This window comes from Rhizoctonia solani, chromosome 1 (genome assembly GCF_016906535.1).
Source record: "Rhizoctonia solani chromosome 1, complete sequence".
Taxonomy (NCBI): domain Eukaryota; kingdom Fungi; phylum Basidiomycota; class Agaricomycetes; order Cantharellales; family Ceratobasidiaceae; genus Rhizoctonia; species Rhizoctonia solani.
The window spans coordinates 466,338-491,820 of NC_057370.1; the positions used below are offsets into that span (position 1 = coordinate 466,338).

A 25,483-nucleotide genomic window follows, 5' to 3' on the forward strand; every position below is an offset into this window, starting at 1 on the left:
TAGCCAGAACGTCGACCATAAGCCCTCTACTAGGGTATGAAATTTTCAATCGCTGGCGTCCTCTTACCCCGATTTTTACACAGATGTCAATACCTCTTATCTAGCGAATAAATATTGGATAGACTTAATCTTAGTACAAGTACTGCATAGCCCGACCGAACTGTACTTAGTATCGTTATTTTTCGCGTCTCAAACACAAATATCATCACGTGGTTGGTTGAAGAGTTTTTTTCAGCCTATCAGACCACCAGTGGCGTCCCCATTCACACGACACGAATTCCCCTTCGCCAGGACTCTATTTTCCGGCGTAATTTGAAGCACATGCCATCGAGTGATGGTGGTCCGATGTTGATTGATACCAAGTCAGGACTACGACCAGTACCAGTACTCTTGCCTAACTTTAGCCACGGACAAACAATAAAGTTGATGGTAACAGGATACCTGTAAGGGCTGAGGCTGCGTGGAAGTGTCTTTTACTTTACTTGTTCTGCTCACCTTCCACCCGGTGACCATGGAAAATACTCTCGGAGCAAATGAGCAACTACACCACACTACCTCCTCGCAACCTCAGCCTGCTTTCTACACTCAAAAGGCTTTCTCGAATCTCTGGCCGCTGGACTCATCAAAACACGTACCATTCACCCTTTCCATGGTACTCGCTCATTCTCACAGACCTTGCGAGTCTTCCTGTGGCCTTTTTCAAGGCAATAGACATTGCAGGACCCGCTATGGGTCACCAGTACTATCAGTTGTTACTACAAACTACCTCCCCTGCTCACGCGCAAGCTTCCACTCGAGCATGTGCAATTATTTATCCCAATAGCGATTGACATTTCAACTTGAACACTGATAGATTATCAACGTACAAAGGTAGACCTAAGTATTCTTGCGAACTTACTATACTAGTTTGTATTACCACTGAGAAGGCCGCCCCGTCGCCTGCCCAGCGATGCTCTCTGAGCAAAATGGTTGGGTTTTCGCCTACACTGATACTTCACCTGCCTTCTCCAGGCACACGCGATGGGGCTTAAAAGATCATGCTCCGTACCTCACCTCCCTTGATTTTCCAACGGTTCAAAACGTGTATATCTGTTTTTTGTGCTCCCAAATCAGTAAACTGCTCAAGTTTAGCTATCCCTAAAGTTTTGGGTTGCAATGTACTCATAAGAAATACCAATATCTTGAGCTTGGTCGCAGAGGGTCTACAGTACCAGCAGCTGCGGTCTACATCATAGCACATGTTTGCATATGCGTATATTGAATAGATTTAAGGGGGTACATGTTAGTCATCCAATCACTGAAGCTTGCCCCGTATCTGAACACCTTTCGGTCGCCAAAATATCGGAACATCCATTCAACGCTGGTTGGTCACAGGCGCGAATTTTGAGGTCATACATATTATTAAAAAAGTATCCATGTGTCAACTACGGAACCGATCCAGATAAGATTCTCACGGGTCTATGCCTAAGCCGTAATCGGTATGCCCTATCACCGGTTACCACACCTTGTGTCAAAGAGTTGCTATACGTCACAGTGTTTGGAGTCACGGAGCTTTATCACATGACTGCAATTTGGCACTGCACACCGTTTTTATTGGATGTATGCAGCTATCGTAGACGGAACAATAAGACAGGCTGTGCAATTACCGCAGTGTAAGTATGAATCACTGTCACAGCAAAGCTATCATTGAATTGTTATGCCAGTCAATCATTAAGATTAGGTGCGTATGCGCCGGCATTCAGGCAGTGAAGGGTACCCCAGCGGACATGATGGCAAAGTGGTGCATAAAGTACATGTACGGAGTTTGATCCTTTTCTCCATTTTTAAAGACCCAAAGTCATATTTATGTGAGCTATGAGCGTGTAAAACACGATAGTTGCGCTAGAATGATGGTCCTGTGATTCTGATTCTGTGAAGACAGCCTGATCACTTGCGCATATGGTTAGGGCCCATTCCAATATACTTCGCGTGTATGCAGAATTTTAGAACCCTGTTTAGTAAGCTTGGATCGTACGTAATTCAGCTCCTTTTTGTGAGACACAGAAGGTGTGGAGCAAGTTGTATTTGATGAAAGCGGGAGCACCGGCACAGTGAAAGATAATCCAGGTGTATTGAGGGGGTTACCCCTTAATACACCTGGATCCGCCCCCCCCCCTCCCATTGATTTCTTCGCAAGCCTAAGGGAGCACTTTTCGTAGGCTCAATTTATGTACCTATTAACTGTTTTACATTACAAGTTAATTGCATATTATTAATCTGCATATTCTCCCTTGTCCTCTTCACCGTGAAAGGTGGCCCGCTTGAATTTGCGGCAGATAATCTCCTAGTTTCAGAGGCGTAACCCCCCTGAGACAACTGTAGGAGGCTTTCCCCTCATCTTAAGATCGCGTCCCTGGCCTATTTATTCGAATCCCCCCCCTTGTTATCCTATAGTATCTGAACGTTCAATTGTACAATATATTACTATTTCAAGCCTACATATAAATGAAGTTGGGGAATAGGACACAATCGGAAACGTCTGAAAGCTATCTGGTTGGAGTATTTGATTGTGCTGGTGATTGGGCGTATAAGAATGAAACGAAATAGAACAGGGGAGAAGGTAAAAGCGAGTGGGCCTACCAGTGGAGCAAAATGTGGTTAGCACTTTGCATTCGAACGAAGTACTCTTGGGGCTGGAATTAGCATATTTTTTTTTTGAGCTCTTGATGCGCAGCCCGTCCTTCATGCGGTTTCAGCGGCGGTATCAATAAGAGCAGAAAACCTACGCTGGTATGAATTGGCTGAGAGTTCGATGCAGTTAAAAAGCCGCTGATTCCAGGAAGGGGGTCGTGCTTGGCCTGTGACGGACTCTGGCTTGTGACGGGCTCTGGCCAGTCTCTAGATGAACCTTCTTGGGCACAGGGGTAAGGGGTCGGTCAGGTGCTTTATGATAGGGGTTTTGTAAAACGCTTCTGTACACACGATCTTTGAAGACAGCCACAAACATCAAATTGTGACAAGGAAATCGACTTGATGAGTGCGCAAACTCAACAGCACTGCGATGCAGCAGAAGCCAAACTAACATGTCTGCTGCACGGTGGAGGCAAGGATTCGTGGCGGTAGGGGGAATGGATTTCGGTGTATGCGAGCACGTGCTATACAGTTCGCCTTAAAACCTCTCACAGAGTTGCGCCTTTTCCGGCGTAACTCCGTGAGAGGTTTTAAGGCGAATTGTACATGTGACCGGGGTGCATACACCTCCGTGTACCCCCACTTCAACGGCGACGAAAACGGGCAGGAACTTGATTATAAAAACGCCGCGTTGTATATTTTGATTAATTCTACAAATGCATTCCTGATACTGTTGGGCACATATCTAATTGATTCAAAGCAACGATAGCAGCAAGTCAACTGCTTTATCCGCAATGTCGCTCTCAAACACTTCGATATTGTGTTGATTTGCCAACCTAGTATACCGGGCATATGTCGTTAGCCAAACAATGGAGAGAGTATTTCATTGACATTACCTTCTTACGGCAGCTGCGGCTAGCCGGGATATCTCTTGTAATGACTCCTCGGATTATAAGTAATTTTAGTGCCCAACTTCCCAGTAATCGGAAAACACATGCTGGTTCATCATTATTCCCATAGTCTATTTGATCTTGTACCAATCAGACCTGACGTATCAGGGTGTCCGTCAAATATAAAACATGCATATCTTACCTAGTGCAACCATTCTCCTCCCGTCTTCATAGACTCGGAATAATAACCGCATAAATGTATTACTCTAGAGTTTATCTATCCTTGGGATGGTAAATCCCTGCTAGCCACACGAGCAACGGCAATAGTGCAGTTGGGTAAGGTTTGGCGAGGTGCTGGATGAAACACAGATTGGAGACAAACAACAAGTCAAGATTAAGATGGTAGTCCCAACCTCTGAGAATGAAAAACAAAAACAATCCCTCCAACCATATGTTCCACTTTGGAAATTCCTGGTATTGAATTGGGTTATTTTATTCCACTCAGTCAATTCAAAGAACCAGCATTTTATAACGTTCCAAGACTCATGACTTCTTTAAACAAGTCTTTGGCGTAAGTTTATTTTTTATGACATCTGAATGCTATTGAATGGATTTAGGGGGTCTTTTTTTATGCATAGCCGTAACATGGCACATTAACCACATCGGTCGCTATGTAGCCACCCAGTAACTGTAGCTGATGCGTGGATAATCTAGCAATATAGCACCGGTCAATGTTATGATAGATGTCCAATCTCTTTATGAAGAGCCTTTCCCATCTTACAAATATCTGATGACAGAAGAGATTCGGTATTGTTTAGGCTATGCTCAATGGTTCGAGGAGAAGGACTGCCCTTGAAGGGTCACAGGCTTGGGTGAGCGTGAAGCCGCGCCCGAACAAGCGGGAATCGCCCCATAAGACCCTGTTGTTGTTGATGTATCAACTGGGCATAATGATTCAAACGAATTCATAGATGTAAAGAGTATCCGACTTTTCACCAGACAATCCAGCTGCTCAAATTTTTGCTCCTTAATGAACGAGATGACACAGCATGATCCTAGCGAGAGGGCAGACATTGGAACAGCTCGTTCAACCATGAAGACTGCGTTTCTAGGTCTTTCCGGCTCACAATACCGTTGGCCACTCGCTACGGAGAAGCATGGACCTCTCGATCGTATTGCGTCTTGTTCCTTGGGTTTTTAGAGGAAGTCAAACATGCTATCAGGCAAATTCTGACTGTCCTACTCCAGCGCAAATAACGATATGCCGCTCCTGTAGTTTTCCCTTTAGCTTCTGTCGGTAATGGTTCATTAATGTACTTAAAAAACAATCTAAAGCGGTGGCAATGGTTAATACAATAGCTTAGTAAAGTCGTCATCTGCGTACAACTGTAGATATATGCGATACTTTCTTCCCAAATAACCTCAAAAGTATACAATATCTAATGAAGACCAAGATTACCAAGCTCACGAAGCATATCCTCGATTCGGCTGGGATCCCTCTCTATTACTTCCCTCAAACACCTTTCTGCCGCATCCAAATCACTCTGCTGAGCATTCTGGCGACGAAGCTGAGAACGGTACCTCTTTGAGTAGGCTTTCCCAAGCGACTCTAGCCGACCCGCATAACGTCGATGGTCTGAAGGAGTAAGTGCGACAGCCTGGCGATGTAATTCGACAGCATAATTCAAGTATTGGGTCCTGGGAGGTTGAACGGCTGTTCTGTACTTAGCCATGAAAGACTTGCCAAGCAAATCAGTGATACGTGCGTGGTCTGGATCTGTAAACGGTGTATATTCGACCGTGACCTTGAGATAATCAATCGCTTTATCTAGGTCGTGAATATCACCTGTGGCTCTGTAGCGAATATGGAAGGCCTTGGCTAGACTGCCTGTTGTAGCCGGATAGGCAGCATGTTCGGTAGTAAGTAATCGGAGAGCCATCTCTTGGATATTGATTGCTGTATTCAAGCTATTCATGTCGTTCTGAACCATGGCACGCATCATGATCGCGTCCCCATAGCTGCGCATTCGCTTCGGTCGCTCTGGGCTTTCTTCCGGGGTATGTTCAACCGCAAACCCTAGGAATTCAACTGCACGAGTAACATCCTCGGCACTATGGGTTCGGTCAAAACGGGATAGTAATGCACCACCCAGTAGTCCGGATAAGGGCGTTCGCTCAGGAGCATTCGTTGGAACCGAGTCAAGTGCTTCTTCACACCGTGCAAGCGCCTGCTCAAGAGACTCCGATCGTCCGTGCATCGTCGGAACGTGCATACTGGGCAAGTTCGATGCGGGCAAAGTCAGCCAATACCTTTGGTCGATCAGAATGTCCAGGTGGAGTGAGCTCGAGTGCTTGATTCAGGTGATTAATAGCTAACTCTGCATAGTCCGGATCTGCGGTGTGCTCAAATTGGGCAGCCAAAGTACGACCCAGCCCCCCATGGCTCTTTATTCTCAGCTCTGGGTCAGGGCTCTCCAGTGAGAATGAAGCTAGTTTCAGCTGAGCTTCGACCGCTTCCTCCATGTCGTCGACGTCCCCATAATGCTCGAACCTTTGAGATAATACAGCGCCGAGCGTTTCAGCGGCTTGAGCTTTTGTAGATAGAGGAAGATTAGACCCCTGGCTGAGTAGTTCTTTGAGATCGGTGATCGCCTGATGGGCCGCTTCGAGATCGCCGCTTGATAGAAACTCGTTGGCTGTGATAGCGGCTCGCTCCTCGGGGAGCATTTCTGCGAGGTCCGGAAGATGGATGCGAGATGATCTTGAAGGAGCCCGGTTCTCTAATGGTCTAAGATCTTGGAGAAAATGGATGGGAATAGGGGGGGTAGGGGTTCGCGTATCAGTAGCGCCCGGTGTCATATCATGAACGGGAGTTTCAGGCTCAAGAATTGGTGTCTCTTCTGCAGCAAAGAGAGGTAAGTGTTCTGCTCCTCATTGTATGCGAACCACTAACCTCTAATGGGGGTTTCCGAATTGTGAGTGACAACAGAAACTTCCTCGATACCGGGAGTGGAGACTGCACTCGCGGGTTGAGGATTGTCTGCCGAACCCTCAGGTGGGAGGATAGGTACGACATCAGTAGGAATATCTTGAGTTGCGTTCCCAGAATTGGGGTCAGCAACACTAGCATCCGACCCGTTCTCATCAACAAGTACATCAGATATACTGGGTGTTTCCGACCTCGGAGCTCCCCTGGAAGGCGTTGCGGGGGCGAGGGATGGTGTAGGGCTCGGAAGAGGAGAAGGAAAAGATCCTGGGATGGAGGATGACGCAGGACTCGGAAGAGGAAAAGAAGAAGGAAAGGATCCTGGGACGGGGGACTCAGGAGCTTCCTCTATGGAAAATTTGAATTCAGTATTAATCGGGGAACAAATGGAGGTATAGCTACCATTATCATCCATGAACGAAAACCGTGCTCCTCCTGACATAATGAATATCCGTACAAATCAGATTATTATAATAGTCGTAGCTGTTGTGGTATCTATCAGCAAGGCCACCTGATTTATACCAGTTGAGTTGGTCCTCTTCGCCAATTAGGATGATTAACAATAAATGCTCATCGGTCCTATGAGCCTAATTGCAGTACCGTGTGATCGGTAGTTCACCAACGTCTGGTAAGGCACGTCAAGCTCGAGTAGCTACTCACGATGAGCACTTTTGTGATGGGTTACGGGCGTCTTGCAGCGGAATGTACTTGGAAGCTCATAAATTGATCCCAGATGAGCTAGGTTCGTTGGATCCACCGGCCAGCAGACTCAAGCTGCATCGCCTTTGTGCCTCGTGGCTGCCACATGGATCATACCACACTTGAGAAGTGGAAAGTCGTGAATTATCAAATAAATCTACTGCACCTACACGAGATTGCAAGTAATATTCATGTCTAAGACGCAAATAGCCTTTCTTACGTGTATAACATGCTGCAGGCCATGTACGAACCCTCGGTAATTCCCTCAAGACGAATAACTGAAATCGGCAAACTCGGCTGCTCGCCATGTGGAAGTCGCCATTCGATTGAAAGTTATACCTTGAAGCTGCTCTTCGCCGTCCTAAAACCAGTATGGTGGCATGTGAGACGGGACAAGCGATAAGCGCTGGAGCAAATCAATGCCATATGTATGACATATAGTGGGCCTTCTTGTCAGGCTTATCTCCAACTCTGATTACCACAACTCAAACACGCTTAAACATTCTAATGTCCGTTACAATCGAACACCCGCTTGTTTTCTGAAATGCTTGCAGCCAGAGTTAAAGCCGAATATTAAAAGTGCTACTATGCCCATCGCCCATTGCCCACTTCAACACGTTCAGCTCATCAGTATGCCAGCCCACCCGTAACCTTCGTCAATGACAATAGTTGTCATGCACTGCCTTGCCAGCCTCATGGTCAACTGCTCTTCAGCGATCACCGGCTGCTCACTGCACCGGTGTCTTTGACTGGGTTAGAACAGCAACTAATCAGATTTATCCACTTCAATTTACATTTCGACTCAGCTCAACAATGACATTATCTCATCCTAGCACTGACAATCCTCGGTCCACGCGCTCGACACCATTGACAGACTTGAAGGACATTTTGATCTTTTTGGATGGGACGGGAAAGGATGGAGCTTTGGACTCAGGTATTGGTTGACTTCAAGCGTCATACTAATGCGATTCCTGAATCAATGGATTCCCACAGGAAACAGCCATCCAACAACCAATGTCTGGCAGCTTTGTAGGCCGATTTGCGTGTTTGATTACAGACCACATTTGTTGAGTCCATTTGAAATTGGGCAGATTTAATGGCAGAATCGATTGATAGCGGGCATCTCAAACGCAAGCGGATATCTCTCTACATTCCAGGTGTGGGTTCGGGAAAGGGTGACTTGAAAATCAAACGTTGGTTAATTCAAATTTATGGAAGTAGGATCGGTAGGTAGACTTCGTGATTACTCCAAATAAGCTATCAATTTAGTGACACGAGGATTGAGCAGTTGACCAGGTGGTTCAAGCTTGGAATTATATTTACATTAATTACAGGCCTGGAGATCGTATCTAGTTGGCCCCATTATTTTTCCTTACCTTCGCGACCAATAACCTTTTATGTAGTCTTTTCGGGTATTCACGCGGAGCATTTGCTGCCAGAAAATTGGCCAGTTTACTGGTCCGTGAACAGTTTTTATACCAATTAACGTAGTTAAGCTTACCCTGCCATCAGCTTCGTCTTGAGTTGACCAACACTGGTCGAAGCTTTCTTGAAAAGTGGAGATTATGTGAAAGACCGCTCTCATGGATTCCATCGGAGGAGCCTCCCAAAACTCCGATTGCTGTGGAGTACGTGGTCCTTTCAATATAGCTTTGAGTGACTCACGCTCCTCCCCAGATGCATTGGCGTCTGGGATACCGTCGGTGAGCCTTCTTTCTATAAGGACGGAACATATTTGAACTGTCTCCTAGGCGCTGTTTACAACCCGGTATTCCGCTTGAAGCAAAATATCATAGGGACGCCCGATGACGAGCAAGTGACTCCAGGTATAAAGTTTAAACCTTCTCTTTAAACTTACATGTCCAGGTTCCCCTCAAATGTGAAGCATGTATTTCACGCTCTTGCTTTTCACGAAAACCGAATGCGTTTCCAAGTCAACCTATTTGAAAGTCCAAAAGGCCGTACCCCACCAAAGCAGGTACCCAATTTAGCCTCGAGGTTTTCTGAACTATCTACCTAAATTGTATAGATATGGTTTCCAGGATCACATTCAGATGTAGGTGGAGGGGGCAAAAATCCAGATCTACCTAGGATTAGTTTATTATGGTTGTTGGTAAGCAGATCTGCTCCTGCATAACTCGCAAAAACACTTGATCTCTTACATACAGGGAGAGTTACAACCGCACATTACGATCCGTAATAGTCAGATATTATACCCAGAAGTTAATCATTTAAAACCAAGTGACGCTTATTCCGAATCAGGATGGAAACGACTACAGTCGACGCCCTCTCCATGCTCGTTGATGGGCTCCAATTCAAATGCACGTTTCTAGGAAAAGAAGGGGGTGTTTTTTGCTTAATCAGTAGATTAATAATCAGCTGCTTTCTTGTTTCTGAGGGGCTGCACACGAGCAAACGGTACAAAGAGATGCATTGCTTAAGACACATAATCTATATGCGTATTAATTGCAAGGAGGGACTAAAGGAGCGACATTGTTACGAGATCAGACACAAAAGTTTGCAAACCAAATTATTCGACTAAAGCCTAGCCTGAGCAAACATATCGCGAAGTTCACGCTCGGGGTCCTCCGGGGGCAAAATCTGCTGCTGGAATGTGAGGCGCTGGCGCTTGGGGCTCTCTTCGGACATGATTGGGCTTTTACGGAAGTTGATTAACACCCAATGCATTGATGTCGACTGGATTGCGAAGCATATACTCACTAGTGATATCTAAAAAAAGACGCAAAAAGAGAGAAAATTACAGAGACAAAGCAATTGTGGTGGCAAGATTGAGACATGTATTCACAAGAGCTCTGCTTAAATACAGGAAAGTGTAATTTTTTTCGCTGAACCCAGAGGCTGTCGGTTGTTGTGCCTAATGGGGATAGTGGCTGTGGCACAAAAACAGTTAGAAAGCAAAGTCATGAAATTGCGAACCCGTTTGTCAGCTAGAAACCGAAACACGAGCATCCGGAGGGAGAGCATGGAGAGGGCGTCGACTGTAGTCGATCGATACGAAACGCGGCTAGACAGCAAGGCACTCAAAGCCGGAGATTTAATTCACATTTCGCTTACCGAGATAGATAAGGCAAACATACGACCACGAAGGGCGGCGTACCATTCCTTGATGAATATTCTAGAACTGGATTATCTAGGGTTACAAACTGTGGCGTTGAACCAAGTAGAGCGCGAGTTGTCTCGGACTCGACTTAGAACAACGGTACAGTATTTCTTTGAATCGCATCGAATCCCAAAGAGAGTTTAAAGTAACATTACTTTTACTAGTCTCAAGTCATAATTGGCAAGATCAAGAATCAGCTGCGTGATCCCTTGGGATCTCTTGCATCCACGGGCATGCAAAGGAATCGGTCGAACTCCAGCACGGGGGTTATTATTCGTTCGCCTCGGGTGCCTAGAGTTATCCAACACCCTGAATGGCGTCACGCTATTTATGCGGATACCTCCTCTGGTTTATAGTCTCTCGGATTCGTTTGGTAATATCATGTCTGAAATCCACATTTTGACGGGTAGGAAACTACATCGAACTTCCTCTGCTTTCGCGTATCGTATGAGTATGCAATGCGTATATATATAATATCTATGTAGTAATGAAAGCGTGTGCACATGCGGGGACCATGCAAATGCGAAGGAGTCAAACTGGTGGTTTAGGGGGTGCCCGCCAGGGCTCCCGGGGCGCGAGCACGACTCGTGGGTCGGGCGATCATATGACTCCTGTCGCGATCTTATAAGGATAAATGGTGAGATAAAGGAATCGAGCCAGCCAAACGTGCTAGCGAGTGGAGTGGTCGCGAGCAAACGGGTTACTCGCGATGTCGTCCCATGTATTTCAGAGACGGAGCCGAAGTGGGGATACAAATTGCTAACGCCGTCACGTCACGTGATCTAGGTAAGCGCCGCTCCTGGCCTCCTGCAGTTTTCCCCCTCCCCTAAGCGAGGTTTATTGTACAATTTGAACTGATCGTAGCATATCTACATAGTATTGGTCGTTGTAAGGAACACGTGACTCCGGGGCTCGGCTCCGAGGCCCGCGACTCCTCACTCCCATGAAGAAGTTTACATAAGAAACCCGCAGTAGCCACGCAGCACGCAGACTACGCAGCCTAAGCACACACGCTAGGCTCATGACCTGTAACGACTAAACAAATGACTGAGCGAGTGTATGCACCCGCTAAACATGTATATAAGGAATCGTTTCGACTAGCTGAAAGAAGTGAATCTTGTATCTAATTAACGGATAGAATATATTGACTTCGATAGCCAAACTCGCTCGATAATTAAATCAACGATCTAGGCTTTCTATCTCACTCGTTTCTATCATAACCGCAAGGTTATATCTTATATTACTAATCACTGAACTCTGTTACAGTTACGTTTCTATATAACCTTACAGTCGTGCATCTCCGCAGAACACCTCTTGTCTCTAATTTAGCAACTCAGGGGCATACCAGTAGTTGTATGTATCAGATAGAAAGACTTTTTATTAATGGCAGTTATAAAATATGTGTTGATGGCTTATTCGTGTGTGGTCCATATGATATACTCATTTTGGGGTTGGTACTCCATGGCCTAATTCCAAGTCTGACATATGGTTGTATATTGCAGCCACGTGACCGTGTGGACCCCTCTCCTGGCCCCTCATTGCCTTCCAACCTTCACCACTTTTGCAGCAACCTTCTAGAGGCTATTCTATGTTGGCGCCGATGTACCACGAGTCCAGTTCCAAAAAGGATGCTGAACCGGATCTAATTTATAGACTTTGGCGAAATGAATAGGGGAGGCTGCGGGGATGCTTTCCCTCGTTTTTTACACGCGGCCAGCGCTTGCCTCGCGGACTGCTGGTGAGCGCTACATGTGATCAATGAAGGTACGTATGCTATCACTCGGCTATGCCTTGGGCGATCTGAGTTTCAAGGTTGCGCCCAGGAACCTGACAATGGAAGTATACATCTCGTGCAATCAGCACGCGCAGGTTTAACAATCACCACCACCAATTGACCCAAACGCTTACTCTAACCGCCCCCCCCCCCCAAATACACCCTCGGACCTCATCTCGCCTGAAACACATGCCACTGAAGCCTGACAAAGCGTCCGACACACTTTCGCCGCCACCGGGCCCCCATTCTCCCCGATATCATTCATTTCATTCCGGGAGTGGAGCTCGCCTCACAGGCAAAGATATCTTAGTCTTTTGTGATGGATCTGGAAAAGACGGGAGAGCAGGTTCAGGTTGGTTCTAGCGAATTTAAGAAATCATATATGACTTTAACGTGCTATCAGAAACTAAGACAAACGTTTGGAAGCTCTGTGGGTTGTCACGAATCTTAAAATGTGACAAAATTGAAGCTCAATATTCACTAGACGAACTGGCTCTTGCACAAAAAGGAACCGATCAAAAGGGATGGGGCGCTTTCCAGACTTCTACGTTGCGCCAACACGAAATCGTCTATCTACCCGGCGTTGGCTCAGGATCTAACAGGAACCCTTACAACTTACTGGTTCGACTTTTTGGTTCCACAATAGGTGAGTTCCTGGACACGCTGCTTCGGACGGACTGTCGAAAACTACGGCCAGTTGATAACATAGTGGATGCATATCTTCACGTCGCAAAACATTACGAAGCGGGAAGCAAAGTCTAGTAAGGCACCCGATATCCGATTGACTTTTCGCTAACGCACTGTCACAGTCTTTTTGGCTACTCCAGAGGGGCGTTTGTTGTCCGCAAGGTTGCTAGTTTGATAGTAGGTTAATGGGCGCTTTCGACCATTGATAGGGCTAACTCATCCCCAGTATCGAATTGGCATTATACGTGAGAGGGAAGATATGCTCAAACTGTGGGATCGTCACGAACGGCCTGTGGCATGGAATCTAATCGATTCAACCCCAAGAGGCTCCGCCATAAGGATTCAGTTCGTCATTCAAGACAGTCTGCGTGATTTGGACTAATGTAGGTTCATAGGGCGCTAATTGTCTGGGACACCGTAGGTAGGAGGCATTGACCAGTAATTGAGATAAAAAAGAAATCGACTGATATCATTATCTTCAGGTGCAATTCGGTCCGTACATCCCAAAAGCAAGATGGAAGCAGACATTTTAGGGATGTCAGATGCAGAGTCAGTCCTGGGCCTATCAAGCGCTTGTAGTTGCTCATTTTGCTGCAGGCTACCGCCAAACGTGGACCACGCACTTCATGTAGTCGCTTTTCACGAAAACCGCAAGTTGTTCCGAGTGACTCTTTTTGAGCCCGATCCTAAACAGCAGCATAAACTAAAAGAGGTACGTAAAATGTGTATATGGCCTAGATAGACAGCTTAGGTTTGCTGTGCAGGTCTGGTTCCCAGGTGCCCACGCTGACGTTGGTGGCGGGGGACATGTGAAGGCAGGGCTGCCCAGTATCAACCTTATTTGGATAATCGTTAGTGGGATCTTACTTGGATTAATTCTTATTCGCTTAGCAAGATCCCTCCGATTGATAGGGTGAACTTCAAGCGAATTGCTCCTTATTTATATCACACGATGAACTCGAATATCCCACGGAAATCCAAAGCCTGTCCCCCTCTGACGCTTATCATCAATCTCCTAGGTGGAAACGCCTTGTAGACAAATGCGAGAGTCGATTGACGCTACTAAACAAGGAATCGCTAGTCCACGAGACGGTCGTGTATCTTAAAAACTACATGCCAGATCACCTCGATCCTAGGTCAGAACATGAATCATCGATGTTAACAGTAAGCGATCTTATTTCAATCGGGTGGGATATCAAGGTCAGCCTTCTCGCTCGCAATGCCTTTGAAACACTCAAATATGCGAATGCCATGGTAAGTTTTTGTGAATGACCTGCCATACTTTACACATATACTATATTCATTTAGGCCAACCGAAAACTCAAAGAGCAAGCGGCGCAGTACAGACATAGACTTAGCTCTCTCCAAATGTCTCGAGCACCACGCCCATCGCTAACGGCAACCAGCCAGGCTCGGGGTCCCGACATGAGCACTCTGCAATCACATCGGTCCGACACCAATGGAGATTTACCACCCAATACTACTACACGGACATTTGCGGTTTCACAGGTAGCCAGTCATCGTCATCGTGCAGGATCGTACGTGCAGGTCCGTGTACAGGACCCTGTTCTTGCCCGGACGAATTCGCAGAAAGTCAAATCAGACACACGTCACACAGCCAGGCATGACGCACCTTTAGCAGGCATCGTGGCATTCCAGGAGTTTGTCCCTAGAACTCGAGGCCCTCCTCCCATGGCACCATTGGCGGATCGTTCGAAATTTAAACCGAAAGGGAAAGATCATATCAGCAGGGCACTCCGAAACGAAGTCTTACGTGAGGATGGCAAGCGGGGTTCATAGTTTGTCGGTGCTATATAGTGCAGTTGTTGTGTGCCATCCTTTTGCCGCTCTTCCCTTCCTAATCCGGTCTATCTGTCACGTCTCATTGTGAATCACAACCGATGGAACGCACCCTGTGAAATTTAATAGAGCACGCGTCCATTCACACTTTTGGCGGAGTCTTTAAGTACACGTGTTTTGAACCTGTTTTCCTCCGGGTGAACATCTGCCCCGAATACCAGCGTAGTCTGACTTCATACCCAACGGGCTTATCATAAGAAGTCCTTTGAAGTCCAATCCATAACTACCACTCCCAAAATGTCGAGTTGGCGCTTGTTTGGCTAGAGATGCCGAGTTGTGCAATGCGCCACGTTGCTGAGACCTGGAACGTAGAGAACAGATGGACAGGTAGCGAGGCCACAGGAACCAAACCACGGAACCATCGTCGGAATTGAATGCATGGGGAAAATGCTCTGCGCAGTTGCACATTTCGGATCTGCTGGGCTTTCTTCGTGCCCTCCTCTTGTTGATGATTTCAACCTTCCTCGGCGCCCCTTTCCGGAAGGATAAGAGGCGACGAAGATCATCCCATCGTGACTCTCACCCCACATCGCCTCCGAGCCACCCATAGTGCCAAAGTATGGAGCGTGTTGCTTGGCCCTCTTATCCCGATTCCAGAAGCTCAGGTGGATCAAGCAGAACAAGCCCAACGAGCCGAATGAGTCGAGCGGACGAAGTAGATGGAGCAGGTGGAACAGAAATCATTGTCCTCTGTGATGGCACAGGGAAGAACGGCCATATCGATCATGGTGAGGGCACGAATTTATCTAATGTTTTGTGCCAGCCTGACCGACGAAACTTCTCATTCATAACTACCAGATCCCACGAATGTGTTCTTGCTTCGTGAGTTTCTAACATCCCGGCAATACCCTGGCCCTCCCTCACGAACGAGGCATTGTGTATAAGACGACCTTCTAAAAACACCGACCATCCCAGACGGGACCAATTCAACTAGGCGACGGAAAAGAGTGCAATTATATATACCAGGGGTCGGTGCAGAATCCAAGGGTATTCCAAAATATTTGGCGCTAGTTTTTGGAAAGACAATTGGTAGGTTGCGATGTGCATGCTTAGGACCGTATCAATTACATATTGCACACACAGTCGAGATGGTCATCAAAGCGTACATGTTCATTGCGGAAAGATATAAGCCTGGAGATGTTGTTTGGTGCGTTTCTGTATAATCCAATTAAAACATCTACTTATTAATGCCGCGTCATTAGTATATTCGGCTACTCAAGGGGTGCATTTGTTGCTCGAAAGGTTGCTGGTCTCTTGGTAGGTATATCTATTACAACGAATGGTGACTTTTTTTTTACAGCGGGACTTAGCATAGAATAGGCGTCGTGGGGTGCGAATCCGAACTCCTGGCTCAGTGGCAGCGCAGGGAGAAACCAGTGCCTTGGGAAAGAATCAAGGATACTAGGCATTCAGTACCCGTCAAGTAAGTCATTCCCAGAGCACTTGTGTAACTAACTGAACTAATTATTATCCTTTTAAATAAATAGATGTCTGGGCGTTTGGGATACTGTTGGTGAGCCGAATGTATCGGCCTTTGGAGAAATAGCAGTACTAAGCTATAACTCAGGTGCGATATACAGCAGCCCTGATTGCGAAGAAAAAGACTTGCTAGGAATGCCTGACTCAGAGTGAGATTGAGGGCTGGGGTTCATGTATCTCATTAGGAGGTTCCGCTGATATTAATCGCTAGGCTCCCTCCAAACGTGAAGCTTGCGCTACACGTTCTAGCCTATCACGAAAACCGCAAAAGGTTTCGAGTTACCCTATTCAAACCAAATAACGATTCAGATCTGAGGGAGGCGAGTAAATAATGTTTAGTTACTAAGATGTGCGCCTTAGCCATATGTGCGTCAGATTTGGTTTCCTGGTGCTCATTCGGATGTTGGGGGCGGCGGAGAAAAGCCGACGGATTTGCCCAAAATTAGTCTCATATGGATGGTCGTGAGTACTCTTACATCATAATATGAGACATTTCGAAATATGCTTATAGGGTTAAGGGGGAACTGAGGGGATTTATGGACATTCCAGACGACGAAAAAAAACTCAAATATCCATTATTGAATAATCTGGAACCAAGCGATGCATACAACGACTCTCCCGCATGGAAGCGAGCGGTAGACAAGTTTGAGACGCGGTTGGATAGTAAAGCTCTTCAGCCGACAGCAAAGGTCCACCAGACTTTGCGTGATATCAAACAGGAAATGAAACGTGCCCATGGAACTCATAGACAACTTACTTTCAGCGATCTGCTTGCATTGAAATGGAATATTCAAACAGGTCTTGTTCAGTGTAACACGCTGGAACGTTTGAAGCAAAGCCTCAGCGTAGTGAGTGGATGGCATCGGTACGAGGCCTATCGACTAATAACAATTTCAGGACGGAGTAATATTCAGAGAACGACTACAGAGAGATCGTACAAGAGCTTTGTCAATGCCGCACTTTACTAGACCTCGCATCGAAAGGCTAGCTGTGCCTTCCAGTCTTCATATAGCTGATTTTGAAACAGGTCCGTTTCCCTCTCGATCCTAGCCAAGTGCACATTGATAGATCAAGTGCTCTCAGAATCCCCGACACAGTCCCCAACAGACCATACGTCGCGACCAGCAGAGCATCGGTGGTCAATCAGAAAGCGCATCACATCAAGAGTCGCCTCGATGTGAGGAGACAATAATCATAAGGGAGTAGCTTAAGCTATATTAAATACATATATCTTTGGAGCAATATCATTATCATCTTGTCGGCAGTATGCTATGCATATGTTGTTGTATGCTACTTGCATCCTTTCTGCGGCCATGTCTATGTAAATCTAACTTGCTTATGAATAGCAATCTATAAAGAAAATCATTGTTCTTCTTTGCGCATAATAATCTAGTGGTGAAGTTATGACGTCAGACTAATAAGATTGTTGGCCACCAAGGCCCTCAGTCAACCTGCTCATGTTCGCATGAGTCTTTTACCTATATCAATACTGATCGCTCATAGGTTGACCCTTCTCCTATCATTTCTATACACACCTGCATTGCAGCCGTAGCGTCTCGACTGACTCGCAACCACGATTGACGCCCCGGAGCCATTTGACCCTGTCGCTTTGCCATCTCAGCACCGCTTAGATTTGCCGGCTAATCCAAATATTACTATATTTGGGACCGGCTCATCGTCCGATTTCAGTCCCACGTGTACTGATATGACATAGTAATAGGCTTTATGGAGGATTAAGGTATGTATCCGCTCATCTCTTACCTATTTTGCCTAATCTGGATGCTTCTCATAAGTGAAATCCCGGAGGGCCGGTGAAAGCTTAAGGTGAGCAAAGTTTGCTCTCACATTCGATCGGATGGCTACCGAAAAGTATATATATTAATACCTTAGGCTTAACAGCCAACACCCGAGCCTCCTTAGATCTCTAACACCTGTGACATATATCGGTATTATCCCTTGTTTCTAATGGACGCTGATAAGGAATGGACTGAGCTACCCAATGAAATGGGTCAAGAAGGTCCCAAGTATATCATGGTTTTTTGCGATGGTACTGGGAAAGATGGGGAAAGTTTATCTCAAGAGGGTCAGTATCCCAATATCAATTTCAATGGACCACAATGCAAGAATGCTGACTCACATTCTTTCTGTTCCAACAAATAGAAATCCCGACTAATGTGTACTTGCTCTGTAAGGGATAATTACTCATTTCGAGGTTTATGAAATCGCTTATGTCACGATTGTTTCCCTTAGACAAATTCGTGGAGCAATTACCCGAGCGAGTCGAGGTAGAAGGGGTCACGTTCGGACGGATCGCTCACTATATACCAGGGGTGGGCTCCAGGTTACAGGGAACAGCTGGGTTACTTGCAAAACTACACGGCATGGCTACAGGTAGGTTTGTAGGGGTGTATCGCCTATGACTGTTCTAACAATTTCTTTAGTTCATACAGTAGTAACAGCATATTTATATATAGCTGCGTATTATAGACCCGGTGACCGGATTTGGTAAGTCATTCAACTGGCTTTAATCTTGGGCTTACTAACAAATGTTTTCCAGTCTGTTTGGTTACTCTAGAGGAGCGTTTGCTGCGCGCAAGGTCGCAAGCTTAATTGTATGGGAGTTGCATTAAGCTGTGAGACGCGACCTGACTTTACTCTATAGTTTCATTGTGGCCTTTCTGTCGGACGGGATCAGCTCTTAAAACAATGGGCACGCCGTGAAAAGCCAGTCTGCTGGATTGAGAATCAAGATGGATTTAAGTTGGAGGGAAAGGGCCAGCAATCTATTCCAATTAAGTAAGGCATTTCCACCATTTTCATCGATGTCCTATGGCTTACCTGGGTTGTAGATATCTATGCGTGTGGGATACAGTCTGTAAGTAAAACACTATGAACAGTTAGCATGATAATGATAGCAACGCCCTACACCGGATAGGTGCTGTGCGTGATTTACCCCACGTTGCTCCAGTCAAGGAGATGCTAGGTATACGTGAAGAAGAGTGAGTCTTATTGAATTAGGCCCGTCCACGAGCTATAATTTTGCTGATTCCGACCGCTCGAAGGCTGACGCCAAATGTTGAGCACGCTCTCCATGCACTTGCATTTCACGAGAACAGGAAGCCTTTTGGTGTCACCCTCTTCGAGGAGAACGCCACGACTCATCTGGAAGAGGTCAGGATATTAACCTCGTAATAGATGAATTCAATTAACTGAGTCCATGTGTAGGTCTGGTTCCCCGGATCCCATTCCGATGTAGGTGGAGGGGGAGAGTTATCACATTTGCCAAAGATTAGTTTAGAATGGATGATGGTGGGCAGATTTGCTGATGTTCATAACGTATACATCACTCATATTGTTCCTCAGAGGCATTTGGACATATTCAACAGTGCTCCTGTTGCTGAAATGGTTAAATTGGATTATTCCATTACACATTCATTCAACCCTCATAACGCGAGTCGACAGGGAAAGCTTGCCATGATGATTAGGGAAGAAGATCGTATCAAAAGTCACCGCCTCAGCAAACGCTCTCAAATACATCAGTCGATGCATTATTTAGAAACAATTTTATTCAAAGATATCGATAAGCATCTCTTAAACCTGAATCAACTTTCAGAGCGCACTGGATGGAACCGGCTTGGCTATACCATCTACTGCCCTCTGGTGGATGAACTTATGGGTACAGGCGTGAGTTTTACTTATTTAGAGAGCGAGTTCGGCAACTGAATTATTTTCACGATGCAGACTCTCGATGTGACTGCCAGTCGGAGGTCCTCCCTTTCACTTTTACAACTGACCCTCCCTGTACTTCGTAAGATGGAATCTGCTCCATGTTTAGTACGAAAGCTACATCCTCAAAGGAGCCACTCCTGGACTTCTATCATGACAGTTTAATGATACTTTTACAATATGCCAGGGAGTGACTTATATCGGCCAGGGATTTTTATTCATAGTTTAATTTTTCTAAATTCTCAGCCCAATACTTCTTTGCGACTATACTTCATTATGTATCAAATGGATAGTAAGTGTATTGCTATGACATAAATATTATTGGGCGATATTACGGCCACCTGAGGGGTGTGGTGTCTGGGACTTTGGAGCGCATACACACGGGGTTCCCGGAGTACCGCATTGATAGCATATACCATAAGACTATGCTAGCAGAATATGGTGGGGTTTATAATGAGGTTTCCATGGTATGTGTAACGATGTAGAACGCTGTACGGAGACGCGGGGGCAGGAAACCTATATCTCACGAGAGCATTTGGAAGATTTAGTTGAGGACTCGTCTATTCATGTTTTCTTTAGCCAATATTCCAATACAGCCTCACTATAACATTAGTTATCCATGGGAGCCAAATGTTGTTGTCATTCTATTTCTTTTACCCATCAACATATATAGCAAGCGATCGAAGTGTTGAAATATCAGTATCACAACTCGAATACCTGTATATCACTGTGGTGTGATAAGATCATGAAAATCAGTACACCAGTAAAAGATTCCTTTTTTCAGTAGGATATGGCCTGAAAATTACAATGTTAGTATGCTTCCCTCAGCATGAATCAGACTATGGAAGAATTGATACCTAAAATCAGTATGTATTGATCTTGATTTCAGCTCAATTCTCACTTAAACACACGCACTGATTTTCAGCATTATAACCTTGTACAGTGATATGCGTATCCACATGATGCGTTTTGGACTTGTTTGTACTGCTTGTATATATGCTCACCAAAAGTTTGCTTGTAACACCTCAGTTCGCTATATCATAGTCGAAGCTGAGATATATTTACATTTAGCTCCCGACTTCCTGCGCTCTCAACACGAAAATCATCAATTTGATTATCATCTGACTTGAAGACGATTCCCAATCACATACGACCGAGCAATCCTCGATCCGTCTGCATGTGCATGGAGAATTCAATTGAATCTGACCCTATGATGATGAACCCAGGAGGCAGTGGTTTTGTAGGATTTACAAACCTACTATATTTTATTGCGCCATTACCAGTTCCAAACCCCACGCAATCCTTTTGGCTGAACTCCGCCTGTCCAGTAAATCCATTGGCCCAGGTTGGGAGCAAGAATCCTTCACATGAAGAAGCGAGCACTGCGGCAATAGGTTCTGGTACTACGGGATGTAGCGTAGCGTTTCACCTTTCCCGATTAGTCCGCGATTGGGCACGCGGGCTCGGTGAAAGAAGCGACCGCCCAAGGATAATAATTTTGGAGGCAAGAGACTTCTGTGAGCGATTATAATACAGGCCATTTATAAGGAAAAACGTGTGCTAAATTGAAGAACCCAGGGTCTAGTGCCAAAGGCAAGTCTTTGAGAGATGATCTGATGGTAAGAAGTAACAGTTGACAGCGTCGTTAAAGTTGCTTTAGATCGCAGTGAAGGTCACGTCACCGCGTTCACCATATCTGGCTTTTGTGACAGGGTTGAGCTCTATGGTATTGATGAAGTTCTACGCACCCTTGCGCTGGAGCAATATAAAATATCATTGATTGTAAAATTTCTGAATACAACCCTAGAGGCGGCAAATGAAGTAGACCTTGTGCAAGGCGGTCGTATCACTATTCTGCTCACTCCCAAACAAATTGACAATACACGTATGGATATGAAGAAAGCAGCAGAGGCGGGTCTGGATACGTCTGCCGTTGAGTGGGTCCACCCCAACACTGCATTCCAACGCTTCGAAACTTGGCAGACATGCATATTCACGCAAGGACGCATATTCTGGCTACTGAAGCTCACAACGAAGCTCTACCAGGCTGCTAAAGAAAATAGTCAGACTTCTGGCACTTGGATCGACCTTTTCACCAACACGCCTGTTGCCTCGGTTGAACCAATCACAAAAGGTCTTCACAATTACTTAGTAAAAACCAATCGTGGAGATATTAAGGCCCGATTAGTGGGGCATGCCACTAATGGATATGCATCCTGCCTCTTACCCCATCTTGCCAATCTATTACATGGAATTGTACCGATTCAAGGGTAGTGTATGGCGATTCGTGGCACTAGCAAATACTCTTAATGGCCGACTAACACATGTCACAGTTGGATGTTATGGGTCTGGCAAGTGGTGTTATCGATTTGTAATCTACAGAATACCAAATGTGTATTTTAAGGTTCCCTCGGCCGTCAAGGAACGATGGTGAAAAGCCGCTGGTTATACTTAGCGGATCGCGCAAATCGGTAGCCCAGCAGGGACACAACATAGCTGATGACTCGATTATTGACCCGGTTATCTCTCAATCCTTTCGGGAATTTCCGCCTAAGGTATATCCAGAAGGTTTTGACGAATGCGGTGTCAAGATGGAGTGGGTAAGATCCCTCTACTGGCTCATTGGATGACTTATTTAATTATGTACTTGATTATGATTTTAGACAGGAATAATGGGTTTTAATCAATCAGGGGACCCGATGGCAAGTATATATAGAATAATACGGCCCTATTTAATAAAGTTCGTTTAGGTCCATCCGGTTCCCACTGGATCAGGTAAGGGGTTTCTTTTCAGTATATTTCAGCAGATTATTACTGCGGCTGCTATCTCATATAATATCATGAACTGAGCTGATCAGGTTACTCTGGACATGTAATGCCCCACGCATTTGCGTGGTGAGTAGTGTGTGATAGGGGGTACAGATTATGAATATGACATTCAGGGCGGAAGTCGTTGCTCGAATGGTAGATGCAGAGGCCAGGGGTTTAGATTATTTGCCTCATAGCCTACCAGAATGGATATCTCGTCATATACTGATGACGAATAATACCTTTTAATTGAGTGCAATAGAGCCGTCGTAAGCGATAAATATGTATTCTTTTTTATCAATAGCTATTACTAGAAAAGTAAGATGATGCGCGATATAAATATTATAGGCTCATGGGGTGTACAATATCGCCATGAGATAAGATTATATCGACTCTTAGCTGCTGGTGGCAAACCTGGAAGAGGTCGATTTACTGGACTATTAGCCAAAGTTTACATAGTTGCTCGAGTAGATTGAACTACTAAACGTGGGATCCACTCCGATGGCTATCCATGGAATCAGAACCAATTGATTACCCGAGAATGCGGAGCAACTCACTTATATACGCCAGGATACCATCCCTCTCCGTCTCACCAAGCAGCTCAGTGCTGAGAATTGCGTTATAGCCATCCGCATTCTCGCTGTCCAGAATACTATCTTCGGCATTATATGTGCGTATCTGAGTTGTGTTGGCATACACTCCTTGGGTTACAATTCTCTCGTTTAACGTCTCCTCGAAGAACAGCTGGCCAATGTGGTGTAGGCTACCGGCATGGCTAATAATCGAACCGTTTGTAGCAACCGAGTAGTTAGTCTGGATCATCGTGTGGATATGCACAGTTCTTCCGTTATCTGATTAAATTCATAATTGTGAGTACACACCTTCATTAGTCAAGCGTTAGTTGGACTCACAATATCCAGGATATATGCTCTTAAACTCGACCATGCCCTCGGAATTGGTAGGCCACCCACCACGCAGAAAAGTGACTATCGTATCTTTTCAGGGAAAATCATTGACTATGTATAAATGTCTACTCACATTGATCCGTCATGTTAGTCGGAACGAGCCCATCGCCAACCCCGTCCTCTGGGATAGCCAGATCGGAAGTGGTGAAGCCAGAGTATTGACCTGTAGCCTTTGAAAGATTTTCGATCCATTTTCTACGATTGACATATTTTCATCAAAGATACTCACATTGCAATGCCAGATCTCGACAAGTGCCTGGTCGAGCGGCTTGCATGTGGTTACATCCATGACCCCGATGTCGAGCACGAGCGGCACACCCTCTTGGTTTTCGCTAATGTCCTGACGAAGGTATTCGTTGTTCACGTAATATGGCCCCTCGGTGACCTCCGGTGCAGTTACGCAGGTGGACTGGAAGTTAAGGGTAGAAATAAGGCGCATATATACATCGACTGTGGGGCTAAACTCACGTTCTGGATGATCGAGTAGGTGGGGCTGTTAGCACTAGCCGTTGAGGTCGCGATATCCGTGCTGGTTGAAATGCCGGTGGCAATCACTGTCGACTCACTGGCAGTAGCAGTGATTGTGGCATCAGCGGAAGTTGCGGTGCTACTGAGAGCGTTGGACGTGCTGCGAGTAAAGCTTGAAGGACCTTGTCCACCGGGCTGGCCATGTCCATTTCCGTGACCTCCGGGGCCGTATACCCAGTCTTGGCCGCGGCCAGGTTGGTTTTGACCGTACTGAACCTGACGAGGGAAGTGACGGCCATTGAGCGACATGGGCTCATTGCTACGCTTGGCTAGCGCACGCTTAGCCTGGTAAATTTGATACACAGTAAGAGGTTTATTTTCCACAAAATTAAGATGGTTATATACCCTGCGTTTGGTACTGAACTCGGCGATCTGAGGTGCGCATTTGCGAGCTTGCAGATGGCGCCTGTTGGCTTCGAGCTGACGACGACCAAGTTCTGCGCGAGACAGTGTATAAACCTCTTCGGGGTGCGCTAAAGGAAGTATGGGCATAAAATATCCATTGAACCGTGAACTGACATACCAGAAGCAATGCCCGTAACGGCAGCGAGGGTAAGGACAACGAGCTTCGAGGCTCTGAGCAACATCATACAACTGAAGTTTGTTAAGAAAGGTAGGTAGGATACTAGGTTGGTTGTTGGTCTAACCCACTCGACTACATCGAGCTTTATACCTGAAAGTTGTGGGCCTCATTGTTACAACATTTCGAGCTGACCGCATAGCCAAGAGACTACAGTAAATACAATGATACACGTAGTAGAAAAGTCGGATAAAGAAGACTCGGAAGACCATTATAGGTAGTCAAATTTTATGAGCTTGTATAATATAGTGTCCAATCGAATCTGCTACGTGTTTTACTGAGGAGAAGCCCGAGAGTAAAACCAAAATGCGAATTCCTCTCCACTGGCATGTATCCTCTGGGAATTTGAAGAAGTCAAATTCACGCGTGCCGACTTTGGCAAAAGCTAAAGAAATTACAAAAATGCGTAGTAGAAGAGGCTGTTGGCTCGCAGGAATAGTGCTGATTTCTACAGGACTTGAGTTCTACGGGGATTGTATACCGAATATAACTAGAAAGGATTCCCCTCTTTGTTTCGTTTGTCACCAAAGGGTATGACTTAATCCTTCTCTGCTGAAATGATATAGCTAGGGGCTAAGCCTGCCTTGCTTGTATGGGAGAGAGCATCTGTTGGGTCTCCCCATGGGGCCCTGCACTTTGATTGACACTCATATTTCAATCCAAAGATGACACGATTCGGATTCGGGTTCAAGGTTGAATTAACGAACTTGGGGAATCGGGGGTACGCAAGATAGGGTACGCGACTTTACAAGATCAACATACTGAAAATA

General features: G+C 45.8%; 6 protein-coding genes across 6 annotated transcripts; 4 read left to right on the plus strand and 2 right to left on the minus strand.

Annotated features, from left to right (window-relative positions):
* Positions 1-4,939: 4,939 nt before the first annotated feature.
* Positions 4,940-6,928, minus strand: RhiXN_03637 (TPR-1 domain protein; the record flags this gene model as incomplete). The annotated part of the gene is made up of 4 exons (XM_043323454.1): positions 4,940-5,810; positions 5,878-6,400; positions 6,454-6,834; positions 6,889-6,928. The coding sequence occupies 4 exons, from the start codon at positions 6,926-6,928 to the stop codon at positions 4,940-4,942; spliced, it is 1,815 nt and encodes a 604-aa protein (XP_043175873.1).
* A 1,070-nt stretch (positions 6,929-7,998) lies between these two features.
* On the plus strand, positions 7,999-9,037 carry RhiXN_03638 (uncharacterized protein; the record flags this gene model as incomplete). The annotated part of the gene is made up of 6 exons (XM_043323455.1): positions 7,999-8,119; positions 8,179-8,214; positions 8,277-8,344; positions 8,698-8,813; positions 8,863-8,888; positions 8,937-9,037. 6 exons carry the CDS (start codon positions 7,999-8,001, stop codon positions 9,035-9,037), a joined length of 468 nt encoding a protein of 155 aa, XP_043175874.1.
* A 3,232-nt stretch (positions 9,038-12,269) lies between these two features.
* Positions 12,270-14,567, plus strand: RhiXN_03639 (uncharacterized protein; the record flags this gene model as incomplete). The annotated part of the gene is made up of 13 exons (XM_043323456.1): positions 12,270-12,432; positions 12,484-12,510; positions 12,565-12,726; positions 12,778-12,841; positions 12,890-12,944; positions 12,994-13,112; positions 13,163-13,188; positions 13,250-13,316; positions 13,365-13,479; positions 13,532-13,618; positions 13,663-13,786; positions 13,849-14,021; positions 14,076-14,567. 13 exons carry the CDS (start codon positions 12,270-12,272, stop codon positions 14,565-14,567), a joined length of 1,674 nt encoding a protein of 557 aa, XP_043175875.1.
* A 1,148-nt stretch (positions 14,568-15,715) lies between these two features.
* RhiXN_03640 (uncharacterized protein) lies at positions 15,716-17,287 on the plus strand (the record flags this gene model as incomplete). Its single annotated transcript, XM_043323457.1, has 10 exons — positions 15,716-15,774; positions 15,830-15,884; positions 15,938-16,050; positions 16,115-16,140; positions 16,195-16,255; positions 16,318-16,384; positions 16,467-16,568; positions 16,625-16,954; positions 17,004-17,133; positions 17,190-17,287. The coding sequence occupies 10 exons, from the start codon at positions 15,716-15,718 to the stop codon at positions 17,285-17,287; spliced, it is 1,041 nt and encodes a 346-aa protein (XP_043175876.1).
* A 784-nt stretch (positions 17,288-18,071) lies between these two features.
* On the plus strand, positions 18,072-22,106 carry RhiXN_03641 (uncharacterized protein; the record flags this gene model as incomplete). Its single annotated transcript, XM_043323458.1, has 13 exons — positions 18,072-18,189; positions 18,267-18,293; positions 18,357-18,497; positions 18,548-18,611; positions 18,664-18,718; positions 18,769-18,902; positions 18,956-18,981; positions 19,042-19,105; positions 19,169-19,277; positions 19,332-19,415; positions 19,470-19,790; positions 19,848-19,914; positions 21,466-22,106. 13 exons carry the CDS (start codon positions 18,072-18,074, stop codon positions 22,104-22,106), a joined length of 1,851 nt encoding a protein of 616 aa, XP_043175877.1.
* Positions 22,107-23,080: 974 nt separating this feature from the next.
* On the minus strand, positions 23,081-24,720 carry RhiXN_03642 (intradiol ring-cleavage dioxygenase; the record flags this gene model as incomplete). The annotated part of the gene is made up of 7 exons (XM_043323459.1): positions 23,081-23,145; positions 23,198-23,491; positions 23,552-23,626; positions 23,679-23,775; positions 23,835-24,014; positions 24,074-24,606; positions 24,657-24,720. 7 exons carry the CDS (start codon positions 24,718-24,720, stop codon positions 23,081-23,083), a joined length of 1,308 nt encoding a protein of 435 aa, XP_043175878.1.
* Positions 24,721-25,483: the final 763 nt, after the last annotated feature.